Raw genomic sequence first — 24,841 nt, 5'->3', positions numbered from 1 at the left:
CCAAGGTCTGTTCCAAACATTATTCAAGATTATTTAGAAAATCAATATTCTAACTGTGGCAGGAGAACAATATTTGCTTTTACTGCTCAATTATTTCCCCCCCCCAAAAAAAAAAGCTCTTCAAATGAAAGAAATCGCCCCAATGTGAAAAAAAAATGCCCCTAAAAATGAAAATTGTTTCCTACCCTGTTGTTGACTGGTTTGATAATCTCCATTCGTTGGCCTTTTTTTGGTGCCCTTTTTAATAAAAAAAATATCAAATTTGTGCAAAGCGAAAAGTGGCCCTGCTAAAAGAATTGTGAACATTTAAGGCCTAGAAGATGTTCGTGGTGGTGTTGTTGGTGTAGGTGCTGGTAATGATTTTGGTATGTGTGCAGGTGTTGGTGTTGATTCTTGTACTTCTGTAATAATGCTGGTGCTGGTGTTGGTGTTTATGCTGTTGTTAGTGGTGAAGCAGTACTCAAATAGAACCATTTCACTGGGATTGAATTTTGTCTTCTTTAAAAAAAATCTTTTCAGACATAGCTTTTCTTACCAAACATTTTTCTTTTTGTGATTATATTTCAAGGTTTTATTTTCCCAATCTATTCTTTCATGATTTTTTTTTTTTAGCAAGAGCAAATGGATGCCCTTCAGAAAATAAATGAAGAGAAAGACAATCTACAGGAAGTAGCTGAGCAACTCACACAACAACTTGCAGAGGTAATCCTAAACTAAATTGTTTCCCCCTTTCTCAGGGGTAGTTGCCAGTGTCTCATAGTTTTGATGATGATCACGGTGACAATGTTGTTGTTGATGTTGGTGGTGGTGGTGGTGATGATGATGATGATGATTTTGATGATGATGATGATAATGGTGGTGGTGGTGATGATGTAGACTATGATAATAATAGAAATGATGATTGTGGTGGGGATGGTGACAGTTTTGATGGTGCTGGGTATAATTTTGATAATGATGATTGTGATGACGGTGGTGATAATAGTATTAAAATATAATTTCTATTATGATATTGTTCATGATGAAGAATTTGATCAGTAAATTATTCCATAATATCTCATATTTTTTTCAGACGAAAGCTAAGCTGCGAGTCCATCAGCAGGAGAGGGAGTCTGATAATCTAAACCACGCAGCCATGATGAGAGAGCTTCAGAACCTTGTCAGTAAAGAGAGAGCAGAGAAAGAAAAGCTTGAAAACAAGGTGAGATAATCTTTACATTCTTTTATATTTCTTTTTAACTTGTGACAGTGATGTAGAAGAAAAAGCCAGTTATAAATGCATAGGTGTCCAATGATTCTTGGTATCTGTCACAGAGATTGTATTTGAGAACATGCAATAAAAAAGGCAAGAACTTATTTTGGTGAATTTGTTCATAAGGATAAAAAAGGAGAATGTATTCTCTTTATTTTAAATAGAAGCTAGAAAATTAATTTTGAGGAATCGGGGATTTACCACAAACTTGATATTTAATTGTTTCCTAGAAGGAATGCTATTTAGAAACCCTTGTTTTGGCAAAGAAATTTGGAAATCTATACTGAAACCAAAAAAATCATTCGAAACTTCCTTGTTTTGCCCCAAAATACTGAAAATCTAGGTTGGCTACAGTTGTCGGTTTCAGATATTTGTTCATCATCATCCTTGTCTTGTCTTCCTGTTGATGTCCGCAATCATACGAGTAATTATTATGGCAGTTGCATAACGGAGAGTAATTAAGAATACACTTGTCCTATGTCCCATAACTCCAAGCAAGATTTACATCCCCTTCTTTTCATTTATTTAAACAAACGAACAAACAGATTTAAGTTTAGTCAATGTAACTCTTAGTAACTGGAAATAGAACACATTGGCCCGTATTCTGAAGTCGGGTTTAACTTAAACTCAGGTTTGAAGTTGTGGTTTAAGTATAGATAGCCAATTGTTACATAAATCACTAACAGTAGAGATATCATATTTCAGCTCTTTTGGCTCTCAAGTCATTCATAATTGTCTAGGAAGTATAAATAGATGATTGTCTTCACCATCGATGAATCAGGAAAGAGCACAGTAAATATAAGAAACATACAACGTAATAACAATTTTGACACTTTTGGCTTCCTATAATTTTAGCACAGAGATAGACCATGGTCTTAGTTAAACCTGACTTCAGAACATGGGAAATTTTATTCTTCTGTCTTTTTCCTCTTTCTTGAAAATTTTTCTTTGTAGATTAATCCTAGACATGTGTGCTGAATCTTTCTTTATGTGTGATCACCATTTGATTTTCTCTAGTATTTTATCTTTCTTTTCTATTGACATTGTCAAAGATGGTGACTTTCATACCTTGATTTTCATTTTTTACAGATCTTTGATTTAGAAGAATCAATAATGCACCTCAAATCAGCTCCAGATAAGTAAGTTTTTAAAGGGTTAGTTGATACCGAATATTAATATGAATTTGAGAAGATTGTGAATGAAAATGGGAAAATAATAAATCTTCAGATCTTCTTGATTAATGAAACAAAGAAAAGTTTGTCTCATATTACCTATAATATATTAACCTTTTGATCAATTATTTTTTTTCATTATATTCACATACATTCATACCTTATAAAAGTCACATTATCTCAATGACCTTTAATATTTTGCATTAGATGACGAGAGTATGATGGTCACAATGACTTTTGACATTCTTGTAAAGGTCACAATGTTACAATGGCTTTTGACATTCTGGGTTAGATCAGTAGAGTTTGATGGTCTAATTGTTCTTTGATGTCCTTCCTCCATTAGGTTAAATCTCATATGACCTTTGACATTTTTCATTAGATGAGAAATAATAATAATAGTCAGTTCTTATATAGTGCATAACACATTATGAATAACGTTTCTATGCGCTTCCAAAGGACTTGTATATTATTATCCCGGCTGTAGCTCAAGCAGCTACATGTAGCTTCCAGCGTTCGGCATTTCAAGGAATAAATTCCTGCCAGGTACCCATTCACCTCACCTGGTAGGGTATGAAGTTTTACTAAGTCTCAATAACCTTTGGTACTTTGCATTAGGAGACATCTCAGTTGACCTTTGACCTCCCTAGTATATCAATAGAACATGAAGGCTATACTTCCTTCATATGACCTTTGACATTGTTCATTATATCTGTAGAGTATGAAGGTCACATTTTTTCTTATGATGTTTGATATGGTGTAATATGTCATTGAAGTCTGAAGGTAACCTTTTACATCCTGCATGATAAGACCACATCATCTCATATGACCTTTGACATTATTAGCTCAATTGAGTACAGAGGTCACACTTTTTTATTTGACCTTTGACATTGTGCATTAGTATGAAGGTCACATTGAGCGGTTGTCTAAAGAACTCATTTAACCTTTGACATTATTAGCTCAATTGAGTACAAAGGTCACACTTTTTTATTTGACCTTTGTGCATTAGATCGGTCGAGTATGAAGGTCACATTGAACGGTTGTCTAAAGAACTTGGAATGGTGAGGAATCAGCTGTACGCAGCGGAAGAAGCGGCTCGTAGACCACCTCCTCTCCTATTACAACTCCAGAAGGATATGGCTGAAATGAAGGTAAGAAGATATCACCATTAGTCCAAGGGGACTCCCACACCAGTAATATTGCCAGTAGGTCTACACCCAAATCTACCATCCATTTGGAATCATCATAGGTTGTCTGATCACTTTTCGTCTTTTACCAGTTCGTCTACTAACATTTTAGAGTAATTGTCACTTTTAATATCCCATTTACCGATTTGTCTCATATCTACCCTAAGAAGACGGGGGGGGGGGGGTCTGATTCAGCCCCCCACCCCTCAACATTTTCTGCGATAAATCCGCTGCGCAAAATTTTTTGACAATTCGCTCGCTGACTTTACTTTCAAGTCTCGCTCAACTTTTTAGATATATTGCGCCCCCAAGGTATGCGGTTCCAATATTACGCAACATTTTGTAAGTGCATGCAGGCCCAAAATTGCTAAAAATGTGAATTTGTGTACAAATCCAATGCTAATAATGTTTTTAGCCAAAATTCATAAATGTATCATTAATTTTCCTTTTACTGATTGAAATCAATTGATACCATCTTATTTATGGTCAACATAAAGTCCCCAACAATTTCCATTGAAAAAAACAAAGAAATACATAAGAAATTTAGGAAACAATAGAATACATAAGAAAATAAATGTCATATTGTAAGTTTTTAAAGTACATTTGATCAGATTGCTCTAAAGAGTCTGTGTACCAAAAATTAGCATTTTAAGGGCATTATTTAGTTAATTAGAGCAAACTTTTGATTTTACGCACAAATTAGCATAATTAATTAGCAATGAGATTTTTCTGAGAATTTGACCTTATAGTTTTGTAGATTATGCCATGGGTAACGTACGTGCCAATTTTTGTTGCGATCGTGCGATTGATGGCCGAGATCATAAGGGGGGGGGCTGAATCAGCCCCTGCTCAGTCTTCTTAGGTGTCAAAATAGCCCAGTCTATTTAGGGTTAAACCCATTCAGGCTATACTTATTTTGTCTATAACTCATTTGGCCTAATACCCCTTAGGCTATATGTGATCGATCATACCGAAATGAGAGACAAGTCGCAAATCAAAATTCCTTGGAATTCGACACACAAATAAAAGAGTCAAAATTGAGAAGGTTTTTTTTTTTTTCATTTTCTGATTCTTCGATGTTTCATAATTACTCTGTGAAAAAGATGAGTGAAATTGATGACGGGAATATGATAAAAAACAGTTTTTCTGCGAGTGTTTTTTCGGTCAAATCGAAAATTTCTGATACTTGGCACGTTCGACTTGATCGAATTTCGCTTCATACTAAGCTCCGCCCCCAGCAACGTATGCCATTGTTGATTGGCTATTTATTTAAACTCGTGTACAGCTGGCGGCGGCCGCTCGCTCGATCGATCGATCGGTTCAATGATTCAGCTTCAAAAGAAAGATCAAAAGCATCGATTTCAATACGTATTCTGAAATTCAAAAGGGGGGCTTCTTGACAATAGTTAACAAACGGGATATAACTTCTAAAGGGTTATTTTTTGGTGATAATAGTACCAGGCGGGGGTATTAGCGATAGATTGATACCGGATTTAGAGTATTAGCCTGGCTATAATCGCAAAATAAAAGTCATGCAGAGACGCAAAGTATTCAGAACACGGTTTGTTTGCGAGGATTAATTTCATTAAACATAACATGGACATGATGAAGATTCTCTCCATCATTTGCAAGTGATCGGGATGTCTTCAAGAGAGAACATTTTCAAAAGAAAGGGTTTACAATCCTTAAAAGTATTGTTTGTTCGTGAATGTGAGTTAATTGATCTGCAGTATCTTTAACAAAAGAAACAAAATTTATGTAGAAAGCTTGGTGGGCTTCATTATTTCCAATTATTTATAATCAAGACATTGTTGCCCTCAATTTTTATCATGTTTGAATGAACGATAGTGAAAGCGAAAGAAATAACTGTACAAACAGAAAGTCTGAGACAGCTAACGTCGACCAATGAAAAATGGCCGAAACGACCATGCAGAAGGTTTAGTGCATTTTTTTTGGATAAAGACATTGATTGAAAATATCAGTCATTTAAAATACACATATTGAAATAAACATTTCATAAGTCATTGTCATGTTGTTCCATTCGACTGTGTCCAGATCTATTCTCTCTTTCCCTCTCTCTTATTCTCTTACCTACTTCTTTCGTCTTTCTTGTGTTTTATTTCTTCCTTTCTTCCTCTCTCCCCCTTTTCGTTCGCTCTTCTTATTCAGGTCATTCGGTCTCCTCTCTCTAACCCCCTCCCCTATTCTATCTCATCCCCTTTCTCTTCTTTAATTCTTTCGTCCCTCTTAATCTGTTTTTCTTTCTTCCCTTTCGATCTTTTTTTTTCTCTGCCGATTTTTCCCCCTCCTTTCCTTCTTCTCTCTTGCCTTTTTTTCACCCTCCACTTTTTTTTCAATTTTTCCCCTTTTCTTCTTGTTTTCGTTTCTATTTACATAATTCTGTTTTTCGTTCTTCTCACCCTTCGATCTTCTCTCTTCTCTCTTTTTGCCGGTTTTCTTTCTTTTTTCCTTCTTTGTTTTCTCCCTCCCTCACCCACCGCCTTATTCCTCTTTTTTTCTTTCGTTCCTCTTTATATAATTATGTTTTCCTTCTTCCTCTCCCCTGCCCATTCCCACCATCTTATTCCTCTCCCCCCTCCATTTCTTTTTCTTCTCCCCCGTCGATCTGCTCTCAATATTTTTTAACCTCATTTCTTCCCCCTTTTTTCCTTCTTATTCCTCTCTCTCGCTCACCCCACCGTCTTATTCCTCATCCTTTTTCCTCTTATTTCTTTTGTTGTTCTGTATTATTCGTTCTTCTCCCCATTCGATCTTCTATTTTTTTTTCACAGCCGTTCTTTCTTCTTCCTCTTTCCTGCCCACGCCCACCGTATTTTTCCTCCATTCTTCGTCTAATTTTTTTTAATCCTCTTTATATGTTTGAGAGTGAACACATGCGAAAAAATATCGAACAGCTTTTATTGTTCTTTCTTTAATCATTCAATCTTACAAAGACATCATTGTTGCACAAGGCATTTGCAACAATCTTCTGATTCTTTATCTGTATTACTGCGTTAGAATATATATAATTTTTTTAAACAGGTGCACACCAAGCTACCAATAATGCCTATAGAATTTCCATTTATTTGAAAGCAGGATAAAATAGCATTGCACATTAAATGCCTTGCTCACAGGCATAGGTGCCGCGGCCGGGGATCAAACCCCGGACTTTTTATGTATAGCCAGGCGCCTTAGACCACTCGGCCACGGCACAACCAAAATATTGTTTGTGCTTGATATTGATCCGAAAATCAGCATTCGTGGAGGTGTCGTGGCCGAGTGGTCCAAGGTGCCTGACTATACATAGGAAGCCCGGGGTTTATCCTGCATTCAAATAAGTGGAATGTTGTATGCATTCTTGGTAACTAGGTGTGCACTTGTTAGTTAAAAAAAAAATCTTAACTCCCCTAATCTATCCTTTGTTGGAAATAATTGTGGCGGGATTTTACTCAGGGTACCTCCTCGCTCTTTTTGTTGTAGAGTTAAGACGTTTATGCCAGGTTTTTTTTTCCGGAATCAGTTTTAGAATCACTATAACTTTTTTTTCATTAATATATCTTTGTTTTTTTTTCATACTAATTTTAAATCATTCCAATGCTGTAAATAATTATACCCCCCCCCCCAAAAAAAAGATCGATAATAGACGATATTGAGCAAATTATTCACGTTTTTTGTTCTCACGGCCTCAATCTAACATAAGCATTCATAAAACATGATCACACAAGCCTTTCGTATAAAGATAAGGTTCAAATTGAAATATTTTGAAGGCTTATCTTACCATTTTACAACGGATAGTTCTTTTTATTAGAACATGCGGTTAAAGTTTAGGTCATAATGACTCGCTTGATAGATTACATGTGAGAGTAAACGCGATCGACATTCAAACAACCGCATAGAGGCAATTTGTGGGATATGAAATTGTTATTATTATTTAATAAACAAGACGATGATACAATGAAAATCATTGGTATACTCCCTCCTCACTGGTTTTAGGTCCGACCTTTTCTCCCTGCCTTTTATTTCATTAAAAAGGGAGATCATGACAATTATTTCTTTCACGAATATATTAAAAAACCCCAGTATAACTATGGAGCTATTACACTGATCTGTATAGAAGATCAGTGGATTGACATATCGAACCAGAACATTAACTTTGTATTGTCTTGCAGTCGCGCGTGACCTGCAAGTTCGCTATTGTTCCAAATGCAGCCTCCTCATTGGTCAATCGTTTCGCCTTCTTTGGCAAGCGGTTGCTAGGACATTTCGGTTAGCTCGGCGGTGGCAAAATAGATTTTTTCATGGAGCGGATTCAAAACGGAAGTCAAACTTCGAAGGCGTTTTTCTCTTGATTTTTATTTTCAAAAGCCCAATTCTTCTTGCATTCTAAGGCTAATATCTCCACTATTATTTACTCTTAAGGGTCAAGTGATATATCAAATTAAAGGTAAAGAAACGGAGAACAATAATCACTACAAAACTTGGATTTGAAAAATTCCGAGTTGTCTCTCATTTCGGTATGACGAGTCACATATGATCAGAGGAACTGTCATTTCACAAATTTATGAAAAGAGTGTAGAGTGAAGTGAGACCATCTTGGCATTAGACTAAATAGCAGCTTGTCTTATTTTTTGATAACTCAGCAGAATTCTGTTTCAAATAACAACACATCTCAAACTGTTTAAAACAAGTTTCACCTTACTCTATATTTAGTGAAAGAATATTGATACTGTATTCTGTGTTGCCACTGAGATTAACCCGGGGCCCATAATTATTACCCCTATGCTATGCAACTGGATCCTTATACTGCTTTTGTATATTTGTTTATGTATATGTGGTTTGTATTCTCATTTTTTTTTTACTTATAGGCCCAGCATCGAATGCAGATAGACCTCGAACAGCAGAAAGCAAGGGAGACTGAGGAGAGATTGCAGAAGACGAGAGCAGCGGAGGAGCAGAGGGTTGCGGACTTGGAGTCCAAGCTTTCTGATCTATCAGACACGGTTGGAACGTATGACAGAGGCAGGCAACAGGACCAACATGCAATACAGTGAGTTCATGAGAATGTATGGTGGTGGTGGTGGTGATGATGGTGGTAGTGTGGTGATATTGTTGTGGTTGTGATGGCGGTGGTGTTGCTGGTGGTGGTTGTGATGGTGGTGGTGTTGCTGATGGTGGTTGTGATGGTGTTGGTGTTGCTTATGGTGGTTGTGATGGTGCTGCTGATGGTGGTTGTGATGGCGGTGGTGTTGCTGGTGGTGGTTGTGATGGTGGTTGTGTTGCTGGTGGTGGTTGTGATGGTGGTGGTGTTGCTTGTGATGGTGGTGGTGTTGCTGATGGTGGTTGTGTTGCTGATGGTGGTTGTGATGGTGGTGGTGTTGCTGATGGTGGTAGGATGGTGATGGTGCTGCTGATGGTGGTTGTGATGGTGATGGTGCTGCTGATGGTGGTTGTGATGGTGGTGGTGTTGTTGATGGTGTTGCTGATGGTGGTTGTGATGGTTGTGGTGTTGCTGATGGTGGTTGTGATGGTGGTGGTGTTGTTGATGGTGGTATTGATGGTGGTGGTGTTGGTGGTTGTGATGGTAGTGGTGTTGCTGGTGGTGGTTGTGATGGTGGTGGTGTTGCTGATGGTGGTGTTGCTGGTGGTGGTTGTGTTGCTGATGAAGGTTGTGATGGTGATGGTTTTGCTGATGGTGGTTGTGATGGTGGTTGTGATGATGGTGTTGATGGTGGTGGTTGTGTTGCTGATGGTGGTTGTGATGGTGTTGCTGATGGTGGTTGTGATTGTGGTGGTGTTGATGGTTGTGATGGTGGTGGTGGTTGAAACGTACGGTAGAGGCGGGCAGCACAACAAACATGCACTTCAGTGAGTTAATGAGATTGCAAGTTGTGGTAGTGGTGGTTGTGGTGGTGGTGAGGGTGGAAGTGTTAGTGATGGTAGGGATTGTGATGGTGATGGCAGTGGAGGTGGTTGTGGTGGTGTTGGTGATGATGAAGAAGACGATGACGATGAAGGAGATGAGGATGATGATGATGATGATGATGATTATGAAGATGATGATGAATAATGATGAGGATAATGATACTGAAGATTATATGAAATCATTATAAGTATAGCAACTTATAAAGAACCAAATTCACCTGGAAAAGAAATTAGTATAAAGAGTTTTTTCCCAAAGGTTCTGATTTCTATTTTTAATCCCCTTTTTTATTCACTTATTTACTAATCTATTTATCTCTTTATTTGCATATTTGTTTGTTTTGTCAACATGTGTTGAAACTTAAAAATTTCATTTTTAAGCCACATAGTACACATTAGTTCATAAATTTTTCTTCATAATGCAGGAGATTAAAAGAGCGCATCGCCCAGTTGGACCTCGAAAACACTGCCCTAGCTAGGGCAGCAAACAAGTCTAACTCGATGGCTATAACCGAAGGGGAAGATATAGATTGTGACGCCTCCGTAGCTGAGATCAAAGAGAGGATTATGAAACTAAAAGGACTCCTTAAATTGGCTTCCCAGAAAGCTGAGAAACCAGTTGATATTGATGGTATGTGACGGGGCCAGATGAATAGGCAATTGGTCTGCAGTGCGTATCAAAACAAAGTTTATACTTAGAAATATTCCTACAAAATGATACATTTTTGATATTCTGCTGCTTTCTCCATATGTATATATATCAACGTCATTGATGTAGGTTGTATGTTGCAAGGCTAGCATTGCACAAAAGCATTCACAAATTTTGATCAATTGCAATTTAATTGTAGTTTCCAAAATCAATCATAAGTCATTCATTTATCAGAAAATTGCAATTCATTATTGGTCTGTTTTTCTTTGATAAATTCGCCTATTGATGTAGCTGGTGTGTGAAAAGGGTGATACTGCATAGGACTTGCATCAATTGCAAGTTAATTATCATTCCCAGAATCAGTCGTAGGACTTGCATTTACAGCAGCATTCTTGGTATGTTCCTAAGAACAGAACGTATAGATTGATTTGCTGGTCATTATTGAATATAGTTATTCAGTTAATTTTTTTTTACCCTGGCAGTCCGGCGGTAACAATTTATGCAATCTTTAGAAATAATAATAAGAAGAAGAATAATAGAACAATAATACTAATAATGACAACAACAACAATAATAATTAACAATACATGTGTAGTGTTTATCACAAAGGATGTCACGAAGCGCTTTGTTATTCTTATAAGTGTGTCAAATTAATTAAATAGCATAAATGTATTTGTTGGATGATATTGTGTACCTCTCTGAGTTGACCCACGGTCTAGGTTTTGTGCTAAATTTTTTTAGAAAAGTGGTGTATTCCAATAACATGAAATGACACAGTTTACACGAATCACGTTTTTCCTCTTCAGATGTCTTAAACATGGATGATTATTCCAGTCGAGACGGCGACCCTAGCCACACAGCTTGCCAACAGGAGCTGAAGAGACTCAAGGAGGAATTTGAATCTTATAAGACGAGGGCTTCCAATGTTCTCAAGAACAGATCAGCTAAGGTGAGATAAGCCCCCCCCCCCTCCGGTAGTTTTAGCGATCACAGAAGACAGTTTCTCATTCCCGAGGCTGGCAGGTCTTCTTCTAGGGTTCATGATTACATATTCGAGGCAGCGTATATCCAGCTAACAGACCCAATTCTGTGCCGCCAGAAAGAGTTTGTAAGAACCCTTGCGTTATTTTAGTTGCTTCCCTTCAATTTACGGCTGGTACCAAGCCTCAATTGTTTACCTTGACAGCCAATCACAGCTTGCTGTTTAGCTTTCGTTGTCTCATTCGGTTCTATTATATTGTTTCGCTCTGGCGCTCTAGTCATTCATGTGATTTTTTTTTTACTCCAATGAGTGCATATCGAAAAGCTTCAGTACATGTATGTGAGTTCTTAAGGCTATTGTACAATTTTGCGGTACCAAACCCTAATTAATTTGATTACATATTCCCTTTTTTGTGGTGGAAAGTCCTCTTTTTTGCTAATTATGATTCCTCTTTTGGGGAAGGGGGGGGGATGGGTGCAAAAGATTACCACCCTTGATATAGGGTTCAGATAGCAGCTAACTGATGATGATGAAACAGCTCAAAAACATTTCTTTTCATCAAAGACTACCAGAATCTCTATTTCTATGCCTTTATTCTATACATATAAAGATGTCACCCATAACAAAGAGTTAGAGCAGCTCCAAAGTCAATTATTTGAGATGCGTATAAAAAAAACAGCTGCAGTCCACAAAACTTTTGTCAAAGATTTCTAGCATTTCTATCTCTTTTTTCATAATTAAGATACTACACATAACTAGGAGTAGAGCAGTTCTAGTGTCATGTATTTGAGATTTGTAAAAGAGTCTCTGTATTACGACATCAGGAGCAGCTCACAAATATTCCATCAAAACACCTCTATCTAAATCTCTTTATCCTACATAGGATACTACGCATAATAAGGAGTTAGAGCAGCTCCAAAGTCAGTTATCAGAGATGCGCGAGAGGGTCTCCATCTTAAGACAACAGCTTGACGACGAGGAAGCCGCTCACAAACAATCCATCGAAGACTTCCAGCAGAGGGTCGCAAAGATGAAGGACAAACACAAGGTTGCACTGACTCAGGCTGAAAATGAGTATAAGGTGAGCAGTCCATCGTGTCGGTGCAAGAACGCCCTTAACACCACACTTTCACGCCTCGCATGCACGCAAAAACACCATTAGCAGCACACATGAGTGGATTGCATAAGGCCGCTCCTGCACCAATGGGGTGCACAAAAATGTTTTGCTAAGGATGTTCTTGCACTAACACGATGAGTTGATACCACCACAAGTAACCTATTTCAAATTGGATGAACCCTGCATAAAACCTAGGTCGGTATTGTAAGATTAAAACTTTGTATACCTCACAACAGCCCCCAAATTTTTCCTTCATTTTATCAACTGCTCAAAATTTCTTATAAATTTTAAATCAGAGACAAGCCATTTCAAGTATACGGAGACAGATGTATATAGTCTACTTGTAGGAAATGTCAAAATGAGTATTTTTAATAATATCAGCATCCTACTAGTGAGAACGAAGTATTTAAGGCCAATCCCGACACAAGCCCCTGCTTTCTGGGGTTATGTCTTCTTCCTGACACAGAATTTAAATACTGTATTCATCGTTTTGTACTATATTATTGATTTGCTTTATATTTAAAATTTCAATTGGAAGAAAAATCGATGTTTACTTGAATTGAATAGAATTGCCCTGTGGCAAGAGTAATTTCATGTTCACACATATAGTAGGTGTTTCATAAGAAGCTGTTTATATTTACAATGTATGCGCAACTGGTGATCCTTTCTCGTGATACATAGCATATCGCCATGTAGTTTCCTTAGATCCTAAGAACACCTTTATGACACTCCCACCTGGTCTCTTGTGTCTTTCTGCAGTTGAAGGCAGCGGACCTCGACCAGCAGGTCCAAAAGCAGCGTGAGCGGACCTTAGCCCTTCTCGCGGACAAGGACCAAGTCATCCACGACCTCAAGACCCAACTAAACCCATCTCATTCCAGCCAACCTGTTTATACTACAAGGTCAGTTCACTTCTGCTTATTAACACAGTCAAACCTGGCAACCCAGGGGAAACAGGCCTTTTACGACAGAGACCCGTATTCTGAAGTCCGGTTTAACTTCATAATAATAATAATACCAACATGCTTATATAGCGCATATCACTGCCAAATGCGTCCCTACGCACTTAATTGGATATTATTACCCTGGCTTTAGCCCCGCAGCCTTTTACAGCACGGTGGCATTTCAAGGAATAAATTCCTGCCAGGTACCCATTTATCTCACCTGGGTCGAGTGCAGCACAATGTGGATAAATATTTTGCAAAAGGAAATTACGCCATGGCTGGGATTTGAACCCACGACCCTCTGTTTCAAAGTCCGAAGACTAATCCACTGGGCCACAACGCTCCAACTTAGACCGCAGTCTGACTCTCTGCTAAAATTATGGGGAGCCAAAAATTCTGTGTATGTTGTATATTTCTTATGTTTTTCTATTTTGTTTCCTGTTGCTTTCATAAGGAAGAAAAATACTTCAGTTATCATTCCTAGACAATTATTAACAATCTGGGTGTCATGTGAGTTAATAAATTGAATGTGTACTGTTAGGGATTTGTGCTCCAATTGGCTCTCCATAGTTAAACCACAACTTTAAACCAGGGTTTGATTCAAACCCGAGTTCAGAATACAGGCCAAAGTCTGTAAGACTTATTCCTTTGAAGTGTGAGACAGTTTCCATTGCCACCAGGGAAAAAAATAACATGTGAGCTCTCATTGGGCGATTTCACCGCCAAAATGTTAAGAGCTCTGAAAATTCAGAAAAAAGGAGCACCGTAATTTCCTCATTCACTGCAATGTTGAAGTTTATTCAATGTGGCCGATTCAAGCAATCAGTAAGTGAAAAGTAGCCCTCGAAAATATTTTAAAATGTGCAAAATATTAGCTCTATTTGCATGTTGGTGATTCCGCCTTCTCATTTTCAAAATATATATATATTTCATGAAATGATTTTTAATGTGATGTTAAAAATTCACTTGGAACATTTGATATCATCATTACTAGAAAATTAAGTTTTATATACAGAGATTTTTGTTACCTGTACTAAAGTATGGAATGAAATCTCAAAATTGACTCTTTCCGAACTTTTCGAATTTCAGACGTCTTAAAAAATCTAAAAGCCAGTAAGTATTTGTTAGATAAATTTCTTCATAATTTGCAAAAGTTTCTTTGGTGTTTGCTTTTTTTCTCTCTCTGAGGCCAACAGTGTCATTTAGAAATTGAATTGTGGTGCATTGTATCTTTTCTTTCTTGTTCTCATTCTCAGAAATTTCATTCGTTCTTTTTTCATTGGATTTTAATTGGATCTGTCGCAGTCTTTTCATTCACAATTTTATTTCCTGTATCCTCATTTAAAATTTAGAAAAAAAAAATAATAAGACCAATTGCTGGGGGCTTTATTTGCATTAGGATTTGTATGTAGTATTTTCAAGTGTTCCTTTCACGTAGATTTTGTGTCTTTTTGAAATAGTTTGTTTTATTTCTTTGGTTTTACTCATTCAATCCATTTGGTATAAGTGTTATGTTTTATGGTTAATTTTTTCCTTAAAAATAACTGTTAAATAGTTTTTCGAAACATGTCATATGAAACTTCCTGAATATTGGAAGAACTTGCTCACATATCTGTGGAACAGTCTGAAAATATAAACAGTCTTTTTGGGGTGTCAATATTTATTTCACTGGCAAGTTAAATTTCTGACCAATCACAGTAAAAAACATGCATCTTTTTCAATCTTTTGCAACTGATTATGAATCAAATTTTTGCCAGTTTCTTACAGATCAAATTTCATATATTTGGAAAAACCTTTTAAAATATTTGTCTCAATTTTTGAATGTCCACAAATATAAAATGTTATTCAGCCTATTGCAGATGACACCAATTGGGTTTGTGTTTGAGTTACAAACATACGCATATCAATCAGATATGATTATTTACGTTGGGACTGACATTTAGCGTCACCCTCTGAAAGACTTGACCGGGGCTCGAATATCAATCCTTGGGCTCAACATTGGTTCATGGTTACTTAGGCTTAATGTTATTTTGAAAGAAGCATCCTTGCTCTATATGACCATGCCTTTTGTTACTCATGCAAATGATTTTTTTTTCATCCAATTTGATCATATTCTTTATGTCTTCTTTTCTTTGCTGGTCCTTTTGGCTTTTGTTACTCATAAAAGCTGAAATAAATGTGACAACTCCTGTAGTATATTGCTCAACATTTCTGTTTTATGTGTGTGTGCAATTTAAGAGGATAAGAGCAACAAAACTAATGCACATGTCTTAAAGGATGGAGACATTATTTCTCCATTGTTCCTGCAAATAGCTGTAGTTCCAATCAAAATCTCATAAAAGTCAGGATGTTATGTGTGCCTATGTTTATAAAGACATCTCTTTTGTTTGAGAGTTAATACCTTTAATTTCAAGTGAGGGCATCATGCTCCCAACAACAGTAGCTGGAAAGGTGATATTGATTTTGAGCCCAGGGGCCCGTAACACAATGTTTTTCAGGAGTGATCATAGAATATTTTTTTACGAGTGATTGCATTGACAACCAAAGTACAGTCAATCTTTAAAATCTAGCATACAATTGCTTGCTAACCTTTGTGCTAAAGGACCCTGGACAGATAATGACTGCCTTACAAGGTAGCAAAATATAATTTGATTTTTTTTTTATCCTATGACCACTGCAGTGAATACTACAGTCCAGCCGACGATGTACAATCGGTAGCCAGTGAAGATACTGTCTTATCGGAGACGGAAGAAACGGTCTCACAACTTGTAGCTGCTCCATCAACTCCTGTACGTTTATATTTTATACGCTGCTTAGAATTGCAGTTAAATTGAGTGTTTCTGACATATCTTTGTTAGTACTGTACATATATTTATAGGGTAATATTTACAGTTACTAAAATAGTTACATTGACTAAACTTAAATCTGTTTGTTGGGATTATAATACTGATACATGACTATCACATCTAAAGGTTAGTAGTCACATCCATGGATGCTTGGTGATACTTTTTAATTGTGCAGCGTTTAATAATAATAATAATGATAAATAATGATAATCCATATTTTATTGTTCAAAATAGAAATCAGAAATAGGAATCCTCTGAAAATTAATTTTGCCCAATGGATCATGGACCCAGCAGCCACTGAGCAGCGCCAGATCGACGTTGCTCTATCCCTTAAATCATTGAATGCAAACTCCCATCTTTGAATGCCTTTTGTCAAGGGCGGAAATCTCTTTCCAAAGGTGGGGTCCAGGTGCTGGAAAATTTGACCAGCAAAAAAAAGGTTATTACCCCAGATGTAAGGTCATTTCGACCAAAATACATGTTTTATTTCGATTTTGAATGAAGTATTTCTTTCCATCATAAAAGACAAAAAATAGTAGGGAGGACATTTGATATTGTGTCCGCCCTACTATTTTGGGTAGGGGGGATTCGTTCTCCCTGTTCCCCCCTGGGATTTCCGCCCATGCTTTTGGTCTGACGCACCTGGGGCTTGAACTCTTGACCTCTCGGTTGTGAGGTGGACACTCTTTCACCTGAACTAATATATCGGCTTCATAAAACAAATCCCCTTGATTGTATTTCGTTCCATGATTTTGATTGACAGGGTCAGAGTGGGAGTTCCTTGCTTCACTTTGCCGAGGAGCAAGCCAGAAAGGAGGTGGAGCTCGCTGGAGTGAAGAGACAGAAGCAGCAAGTCGAGACGGCTTTGAGACAACTCCAGGACAAACATGCCACTTCTATGCAGAATTATCAAGAGGAGTTAGAGAATCTCAGAGACGAAGTTGATCGATGGCAGAGAAATAGGTCAGAATTAGATCAAGTTAGGGTTTTATTGATGTAAATCTTTTAGAGTTAGTCCTCAAATTTGCCACAATTTTCAAAAGGGTTTAGAGAACCTTAGAGATGAAGTGGATTGATTGCACAGAAACAGGTCTGAACCAAATTAATATCTGGATGTCAAGTCTTAAGGAGTTACTCAAATTGGCAACATTTTATCAAAAAGTTTAGAGATCCTTAGAGATGAAGTTGATTGACGCAAGAAGAAAAGGGTTAGAACCATTTATTGATGTCATTATTATTGGAGTTACTCATCAAATTGGCAACAATTTCCAAAGAGGATTTAACCCTAAAAGAGCCAGGTTATTTGGACCCATCTCACAGCCGAGGGGGGCGGAATCCGCCCCCCCCCCTGAGATCTCGGCCGTCGATCGCACGAGCGTTGCGAAAATTTGCACAGTGGTAGTGTGCGATAAAATCTACAAGGCTGTATGATTCATTTTCCGGAAAAAATAAGATTTTTTTTTAATGAATTAATGTATGCTAATTAATGCATGAAATAAAACATTACTCTAATTAACTCATTATGGCCCCAAAATTGCTAATTTTTTATTCACAGACTCTTTGTAGGATTCTAATCAAATGTACATTAAAAAAATCTGGTATCGCAAATTTTTTCTTATGTATTTTATTGTTTTCTTAATTTCTTATGTATTTCTTTGTTTTTTTACTTTTTGTTTTAAATTGTTTTTTTTTTATGGAAATTGTTGCAGACTTAATTCTGATCATGAACAAGACAAAGTTAATTAATTTTAATCAGTAAAAGTAGAAATAATGATATATTTATGAATTTTGGCTTAATACACAATTTGCATTGGATTTGTACATGAATTCATGTTTTTGAGCAATTTTGGGTCTGACATGCTCTTACATAATGTTGCGTAATTTCGTAACCGCGTACCCGGGCATCGCAAATTTGGTCTCAAACGTTGCGCGAGACTTGAAAGTAAAAAGTCAGCGAGCGGTGCGGTCAAATCATTTCGCGCGGCGGATAAATCGCGAAAAATGTCCAGGGGGCGGATTCCGCCCCCCCCCCCCCCCCCCCCCGGGCCTTTCAGGGTTAAAAATGCTCAGAAATGAAGTGGATGGATGAAAGAGAAACATGTCAGAACCGATTCAATCTTGGTTTTTATTGATGACAAAATTGTAAGAGTTGCTCATCAAATTGGCAACCATTTCTAGGGAGGTATTAGAGAATCTTGGAGATGAGGTGGAACAGTGGCAGAGAAATAGATTAGAATTAGAATAATCTAGGAATTTATTGATGTCTAAATGGTTAGATTACACTCCTTGCTCATAACCTAGGTGAAAAGGGTTTTTTCTCTGGTGGAGCACAACGTCTTGGCAAAAGTTACAATTAAATTTTAGAAATCTTTTATCTTGAAAGACATTCAAATTTAAACTTGAGTAATTTTTATCTTTTCTTACGAACCAGTTCTTGGCATTACATGTATGTCACTCATCCAGGCTCTCATTTTATTATTTATTTTTCTTGTGCATTTTAGAAAAGAATGTTAGATAAGATAGTGGTACATGTATATATTTCCCATTATTAGAAGTTGACAATTTTTGTATGGTATCCTCCATGAATATCAAGAAAAGACTTCAGAGCTTTTCCAAAAATATGATACAAAGTTGAATGATGTAAAGGAGGTAGAAATAAGCTAAGAAATTAAACATTAATGCCAGTAAAGGTAATGATCGAAAAAATTAGTTTGAACACAATCCAAAATAATATATAAAATGAAGAATATTAGCCATATGATTTGGGTGAATTGATGTCTTATTGCTGAAAAATTGACAAAACAAGAATGGTATTCCCTTGAGATATGTTGTCTTCTTCCAAGAAATAAAATACATTGCCCCTCATGTACTTGTCTGTGTATTAAAGTCGTCTCCAGTTCGGTAATATTTTGCTTTGATTTCCTGATTTCACAGAGTACGGTAGTAAACTGAGATCTACATCTACGTTAATATGGTGTCAATTGGCCTTAATTTTAAAGACTAGCTCATGAAATAATTGTGTGATGCATTAACATTTTTAATAGCTTTAATAGTGAGTTTTTCCGCGCCCACGCGGACTAAATCAAGAACACAGTATATATATTAAATTCCCCTAAAATGACAATGAACAGTTGGGAGGTCTTTGTCAAAAAGTGGTGAACCAGAATAGCAGTTCGTCTTATGTTTTGGAGCTGTTTTGATTCAGCAATGTTCGACAAAGACTTGGTTGCTCATTGTCATGAAGGGCATTTGACAATTCATTTCCTATGTTCTAGAAAGTGTTCTGCTTCGTGGTGAGCAAACTCTGTAATGATCTGAGGTTTTGAAACATATGAATTTCAGTCTAATTCATATTATTTGATTACTGTGTCTTTCACAGGTCAAGAGAAGGAACCAACTTGGAATATCTAAAGAACGTTGTCTTGTCCTATCATCAGAGTGATAGCTATTCAACCAAGAAACAAATGTTTAGTGCCATAGCTGCTATTCTTCAATTTACAAACAAAGAGGTAAAAATCAGAACTTAGTTTAGTCTGTAAGTTTGATCTGAAAATTCATCATTTTCTCATTTCTGATTTTGTATGATATAAGATTCAATTCCTTAAGTAAAAATGGAGCAAAATTGTTTTAAAAATCACGACTTTTTATCTTAGAATTGAAAGTTCATTATATTATATGATGCAGTGCTCTATATTGAAGTGAATTAAAAATGGAGAACATTTTTTTCCCATTTATATTTTTGATTATTAGATGCAACTCATTCAGTGGAAATTTAAATTTATTGTTAAAAATTAAAGAATTAGGAATTTGAAACTTCATAATTATTGCATAACTGATAGTATATGATAAGAAGCAAATGCTGTTGAATGCAGTGAATTAATTAAGGTCTGGAGCCTGTGCTGTTGAATGTGGTATATTTGCATTATCATTTTTGTATTATATTGGTTTTTTCTCCTTATAGAAAGAGGCTGTGATAAAGAAACTTGGTGCTGCTTGGTGGGGAACCGGATGAAACCAGTCTAGACTGCTTTGAACCAGTCACTCATGGATAGAACTGGTTTCTGGAACCAGTATAAACTGCTTTGAACCATGAACCTGCCATCCATGGATAGAACTCTTTATAAAATCAGTATAGACTGCTTTTAGCTAGCCACTCATGGATGAAATTGGTCCCAAAACCAGTTTAGACTGCTCTGAGCTAGACATCCATGGTTAGAACTGGTTCTGGAACCTTTATAGACTGCTTTTAACCGGCCCACGCATGGATAGAACTGGTTCTGAAACCAGTAAAGATTGCTTTAAGCTAGTGCTTTTAACAATGGATAGAACTAGTTCTGAATCCAGTATAGACCTTACTGAGCACAGTGGTTGATGGAAGGAACTGGTTATGACGTGCACAACGACTTGCCTGATTTCCAAATGATCTGATTCCCATAGCCTTCATACAGGGGCCAAGATGTTCCAGTTTGTAAGTAACCTACATGTTCAGCTGGCAGTAAAATGTATATTTAGATCTCAGTAACAGGGTAAGCATATATACATATATATATTTATATGTGTCTCCATACAACTCACCCGATAGAGAATAATGACATATAGCCCTGTTTTTATGATTATAATTTTTATTGTTGTTTTTAGATTTTAATTGTTAAATGCTTGTTCTTTCAACTGTTGATGAAATTGTGCCATTTGATTGCCCAAGGGAAATTTGGTCAGAGGAGTTAAGCTTTTACTGTGTGTTGAAGCAAAGCCTCCATCAAATTACATCCACAATTTGACCTCTAGTTATCGACAAATAGAACATGTTTGAAGTATGGAAGGCCAAATGGGTTTCTCAGTTTACTTTTTTATCTTATTTTTTGTTTCGCCTGAACAAAGTTCGGTGGAGACCTAGTAATCACTTTTTCTGTTGGTCTGTTCAAAAAAAGTTTTTGTTCAACTTGGTCTCATTTCTTTATTTTTGCATCAATTATGTTGACACTTGGTACATTTGATCCTTGGGTAATACCACATGTGTGTCCGTGAGGATAATGTTGACAAAGGTCATCTAAGGGTCAAAAGGTGAAATGATATGAGGTCATGTCCATCCTTTTTTTTTTTTGAATTTTTTTTTTCATCTTACTCTGTCTTTATATCTACATCATTTGTGTTTAGATTCAGAACAAATAATCTTTGGGTAATACCAAACATGTGTTTTTTAGGATGATAAGGTCAGAGATCATGTAGGGGTAAAAATATATTGCATTTTTTATCATGAAATCAGGCGGGACTTGTGGTTCGTGAACCACCTTGTTCTTGTAAAGGGATAGTTCAAGAATGCTCCATGAGAGCCCTTCCCCTTCTATGAGCCTTCGGATATACTCTATGTATGTCTAGTCAAAATTTTCAATTTTTTAAAATTATTTTTGAAATATTTATATCTATTCTACATGTATGAATTCAAACAGTAAAAGCTTGTATTAAAATGCCAGTATTTAATATGATAATTTGCTTTAACAGTAGTCAGTGATGAATATGAGAAAAGAAATTGTCATTGTGCCTTACACATGTATATGATATGGCCAGACTGAATGGGTGCTCAAAATATAATTTCTAAATCACAAAGTAAACACTATTAGCTGTATGCATATTTATCATGGCTGTATTCAGATTAAATAACAATATCATGAGAGCGCCGTTATTACAAACCAATCAACAACAACAATCATAATCATAATCATGATCACTGACGGATCCAGGGGGCCCCGCACAGCCAGCCCGTGCCCCCCTTTTGAGAGGCACAATCAAAATTTGTAATGTAAATATGCCTTTATAACAGTTAGTGTGCCTCCCTTTTTAAAGCAAGGCCCTTTTTTTTTGCTTGTCAAATTTGTTCATGTATGAAATGACCTTCAATTTTTTTTTGTCAAATTTTCCCCGGGGAAAATGTGCCCCCCCCCCCCCCCTTTTGAAAAATCCTGGATCTGATCATTTACTTTTCTGATGAAGAAGTAGGGAATGTCAAATATTTGAGTAACTTTAGATAAACATTTGATTTGCAAAAAAATGCATTAACTTTTGGATTTTTTTCATCTACTGTAATATATATACATTTACTTCTTTTTTTTTATTCCAGATGGCAGCACTCTTAGTGATATATTTTGCAGGGGGAAACAACAGATATTGTGATTATTATGGTTTATGAAATTCACTAGTATCATATGGTAATGGTATTGTTTTATAATTCATTTGTAGGCAGAAGCTGAAATGTAGATTTTTTTTCTTAACAGGAATATTCTACCCTTTTTATAATATTTCGCATATATATTGGTTTGTTGATACTCTAATAAAATAGCATTCTGCTTGAAATGAATTAAATATAATAACATTAAATTATAAAGTGATGGGTAGAGTTGTGATTGAGTTTCAAATTTTCATTTCAGTCTTTATTTCAGACCACTATCAGGAATTGATTTGTAGATTTAAACAGGTTGTGTATAAGGGAAATTGAATCAGTAATACATATTATTTGTAAAGGCCTCGGCACACCTTAGGACTTGTCCAAGATCCGATTTTGGAACAAATGAAAGAAAAAACAGAAAAAAAATGTACTATATTATAGTCTATGCATTGAAAACATTAAAGAAGGACTTGTCAATGACAAATAGAATCACTCTAAATAAACATACAAGTGATTAAATTCATTTTAACAAATTTCATAGCAGCACTGTAGCCAATAAACAGCTAGTGCAGATGTTTCTTGAAAATAAAGATTAAAAAAGAGAATTGGAAACTCTGTCATGACTTGCCTCTGAGTTTTCTTCATCGCTTTTTTATAATTACATGTATAATTTAAAAAATGAAACAATAATAATCAATCACATTATTAGGTATTGCTGCAAAAATTGTAAATACTTATATAGACTATAAAGTTGGAAATGGTTTAAACGATTGTTTTTTTTTTAAGTTTGATGGATTGAAATATTGAGACATCATTCCAGTGGTGAGGTGAACAAATATATGTAGATCATGAACTTTTACCATTAAGCACTGTGCATAGAAGATACAAATGCTTCATATAGAATTATTATTTATTTATTTAAAATAAACGAATTAGTTATATCGTATATTGTTTACAATTTTTGTACACTCTTGAAAATGTAAATGTTTAGATTATACACATTAATGACAGATAATAAAAGTGCTTGTGGCTATTTGAGATGTAAGACCTATAAGAATCATACATTTAAAATAATGCTTAACTTAAGTCAGATAACATTAATAACCTACAAATGTAATCAATTCTGCAGAACATTTACATTTCATGCCCAGGAAGTGATTTAAAGATTCTCTGAACTCAAACAGATGGTTCTTGTACGTGGTCTCAAGTGATTGAACTTTGTTACATGTAGTTCATGATAAATTTATGGGCTTTTTTTATTACCGATCAAAAAAAATTATGTTATCATATAACCCTGTATTACGATATTTGGGTCAAAGCATCATTATAAGTAAAACAATAGGTAATAATTGACCTTTTTATTGGTGTCAAAATGACCAGCAGCCATAGAATACATGTTGTATTACTGAAAAGGAGTTAATATTGTGAGAACTTATGCTCAATGTAAATTTAAGAGTTATCTATATTTTGCAATAAAAAGATTAGGAGCTGATCAAAGAAAGTAATTGATTCTTGTGTTTATTCTATTACTTCTCTCACGTGACTGTTTTGATTGTAGTGATTTTAAGAGAGAATGAACCGATTCATGCATGTTGCAACAAAATTATTAGCCTAAGTCATTGTATACATGTACATAAGTCTACTCAAATATTATTCTGGGAGGGGAGGGGAATTTTTTTTCTTTTTGTGCAACCACTTGCTATGAAATATATTCTATGCTCGTAGCCAATAAGATGTAGGTATTTCAGTCGCTTTAGAAAATTGCTATCAGAAGTCATTCCATGATCCGCTCAATCAGCCAGGGTTCATGGCCCTGGGAAATGAGGGTGCTGAAGCACCCCCCCCCCCCCAAGAAAAAAAAAATCCTTGGGGGTGCTGTGTATTTTTCTCCATAGCCAGCATCCCCAGGTATTCTCAAAGGTACAAATAAAAAAATGGAACAAAAATTACCATTTTGTAGTGAAACCCTTTTTTTTTTCTTTTCACATTTCTCGTGACCAGTTTCATCAGCACCCCCAGTGAAAAAAAATCAGTCCCATTGCCCTGCCGGGGTTATTTGATCCTTGATGAATAAGTCTTTAAATCAAGATCGAACAGAATATTATCATTTAGCTACTTGGTTTATACAAGATTACTGGGGTATGAATGTATTGAATAGCGAAATAGTGTGTAAATGCAGTATGTTATATGGGTCTTTATTTAAGACTACACTGCTCAGAATGGTGCATTATGGGTCAGGAACCTGGACGTATTTTAGTAGTCGAAGACTTCAGTTTGTGATATACAAAGCTGCTGGTTTGTACTGGCTTTAAATCCTGTGCTTCCGAGATCTTTGTTATTGTTTCTTGTTCTGTCTTACTCTTTCATTTTCCCCCAAGATATTGGGGTAATAATCTGACACATGAAATACATCTTTGTCATATGAATATCCCAAATGTGTTTATAATTCTTCCACTGTTTTATGAAAGCTCAAATCAAATGGCAACATATAAATGACCCTTGCCGAGTAACGGGGCGTTGTGGCGTGCGCCTGTAATCCAAGCTATGTGGGGAAGTTACAAATTGATGCAGAGTTTCGAGCCCTGGTCACGTCTTTCGGATGGTGACGTTAAAGGTCGG

The 24,841-nt window shown here is 36.1% G+C and overlaps 1 protein-coding gene across 2 annotated transcripts in view; it reads left to right on the top strand.

Annotated features, from left to right (window-relative positions):
- Window positions 1-23,727, top strand: part of LOC129268182 (GRIP and coiled-coil domain-containing protein 1-like) — a 28,833-nt gene extending 5,106 nt beyond the window's left edge. Inside the window, exons 5-18 of one of the 2 annotated variants that reach the window (XM_064104839.1) lie at window positions 613-702; window positions 1,070-1,198; window positions 2,339-2,388; window positions 3,428-3,569; window positions 8,471-8,652; window positions 9,950-10,155; window positions 10,980-11,122; window positions 12,039-12,236; window positions 13,032-13,174; window positions 14,306-14,329; window positions 15,897-16,005; window positions 16,826-17,025; window positions 19,442-19,571; window positions 20,024-23,727. In XM_064104839.1, coding sequence (XP_063960909.1) covers window positions 613-702; window positions 1,070-1,198; window positions 2,339-2,388; window positions 3,428-3,569; window positions 8,471-8,652; window positions 9,950-10,155; window positions 10,980-11,122; window positions 12,039-12,236; window positions 13,032-13,174; window positions 14,306-14,329; window positions 15,897-16,005; window positions 16,826-17,025; window positions 19,442-19,571; window positions 20,024-20,074 — 1,797 coding nt within the window. In that variant the 3' untranslated portion in view covers window positions 20,075-23,727. The remainder of the gene's footprint in view (window positions 1-612; window positions 703-1,069; window positions 1,199-2,338; window positions 2,389-3,427; window positions 3,570-8,470; window positions 8,653-9,949; window positions 10,156-10,979; window positions 11,123-12,038; window positions 12,237-13,031; window positions 13,175-14,305; window positions 14,330-15,896; window positions 16,006-16,825; window positions 17,026-19,441; window positions 19,572-20,023) is intronic. The other variant, XM_064104840.1, reaches the window with a different exon arrangement.
- Window positions 23,728-24,841: the final 1,114 nt, after the last annotated feature.

Source organism: Lytechinus pictus, chromosome 9, assembly GCF_037042905.1.
Source record: "Lytechinus pictus isolate F3 Inbred chromosome 9, Lp3.0, whole genome shotgun sequence".
Classification (NCBI taxonomy): domain Eukaryota; kingdom Metazoa; phylum Echinodermata; class Echinoidea; order Temnopleuroida; family Toxopneustidae; genus Lytechinus; species Lytechinus pictus.
The sequence above is the reverse complement of the archived record's forward strand: the minus strand, read 5'-3'. Positions and strand labels throughout refer to the sequence as shown.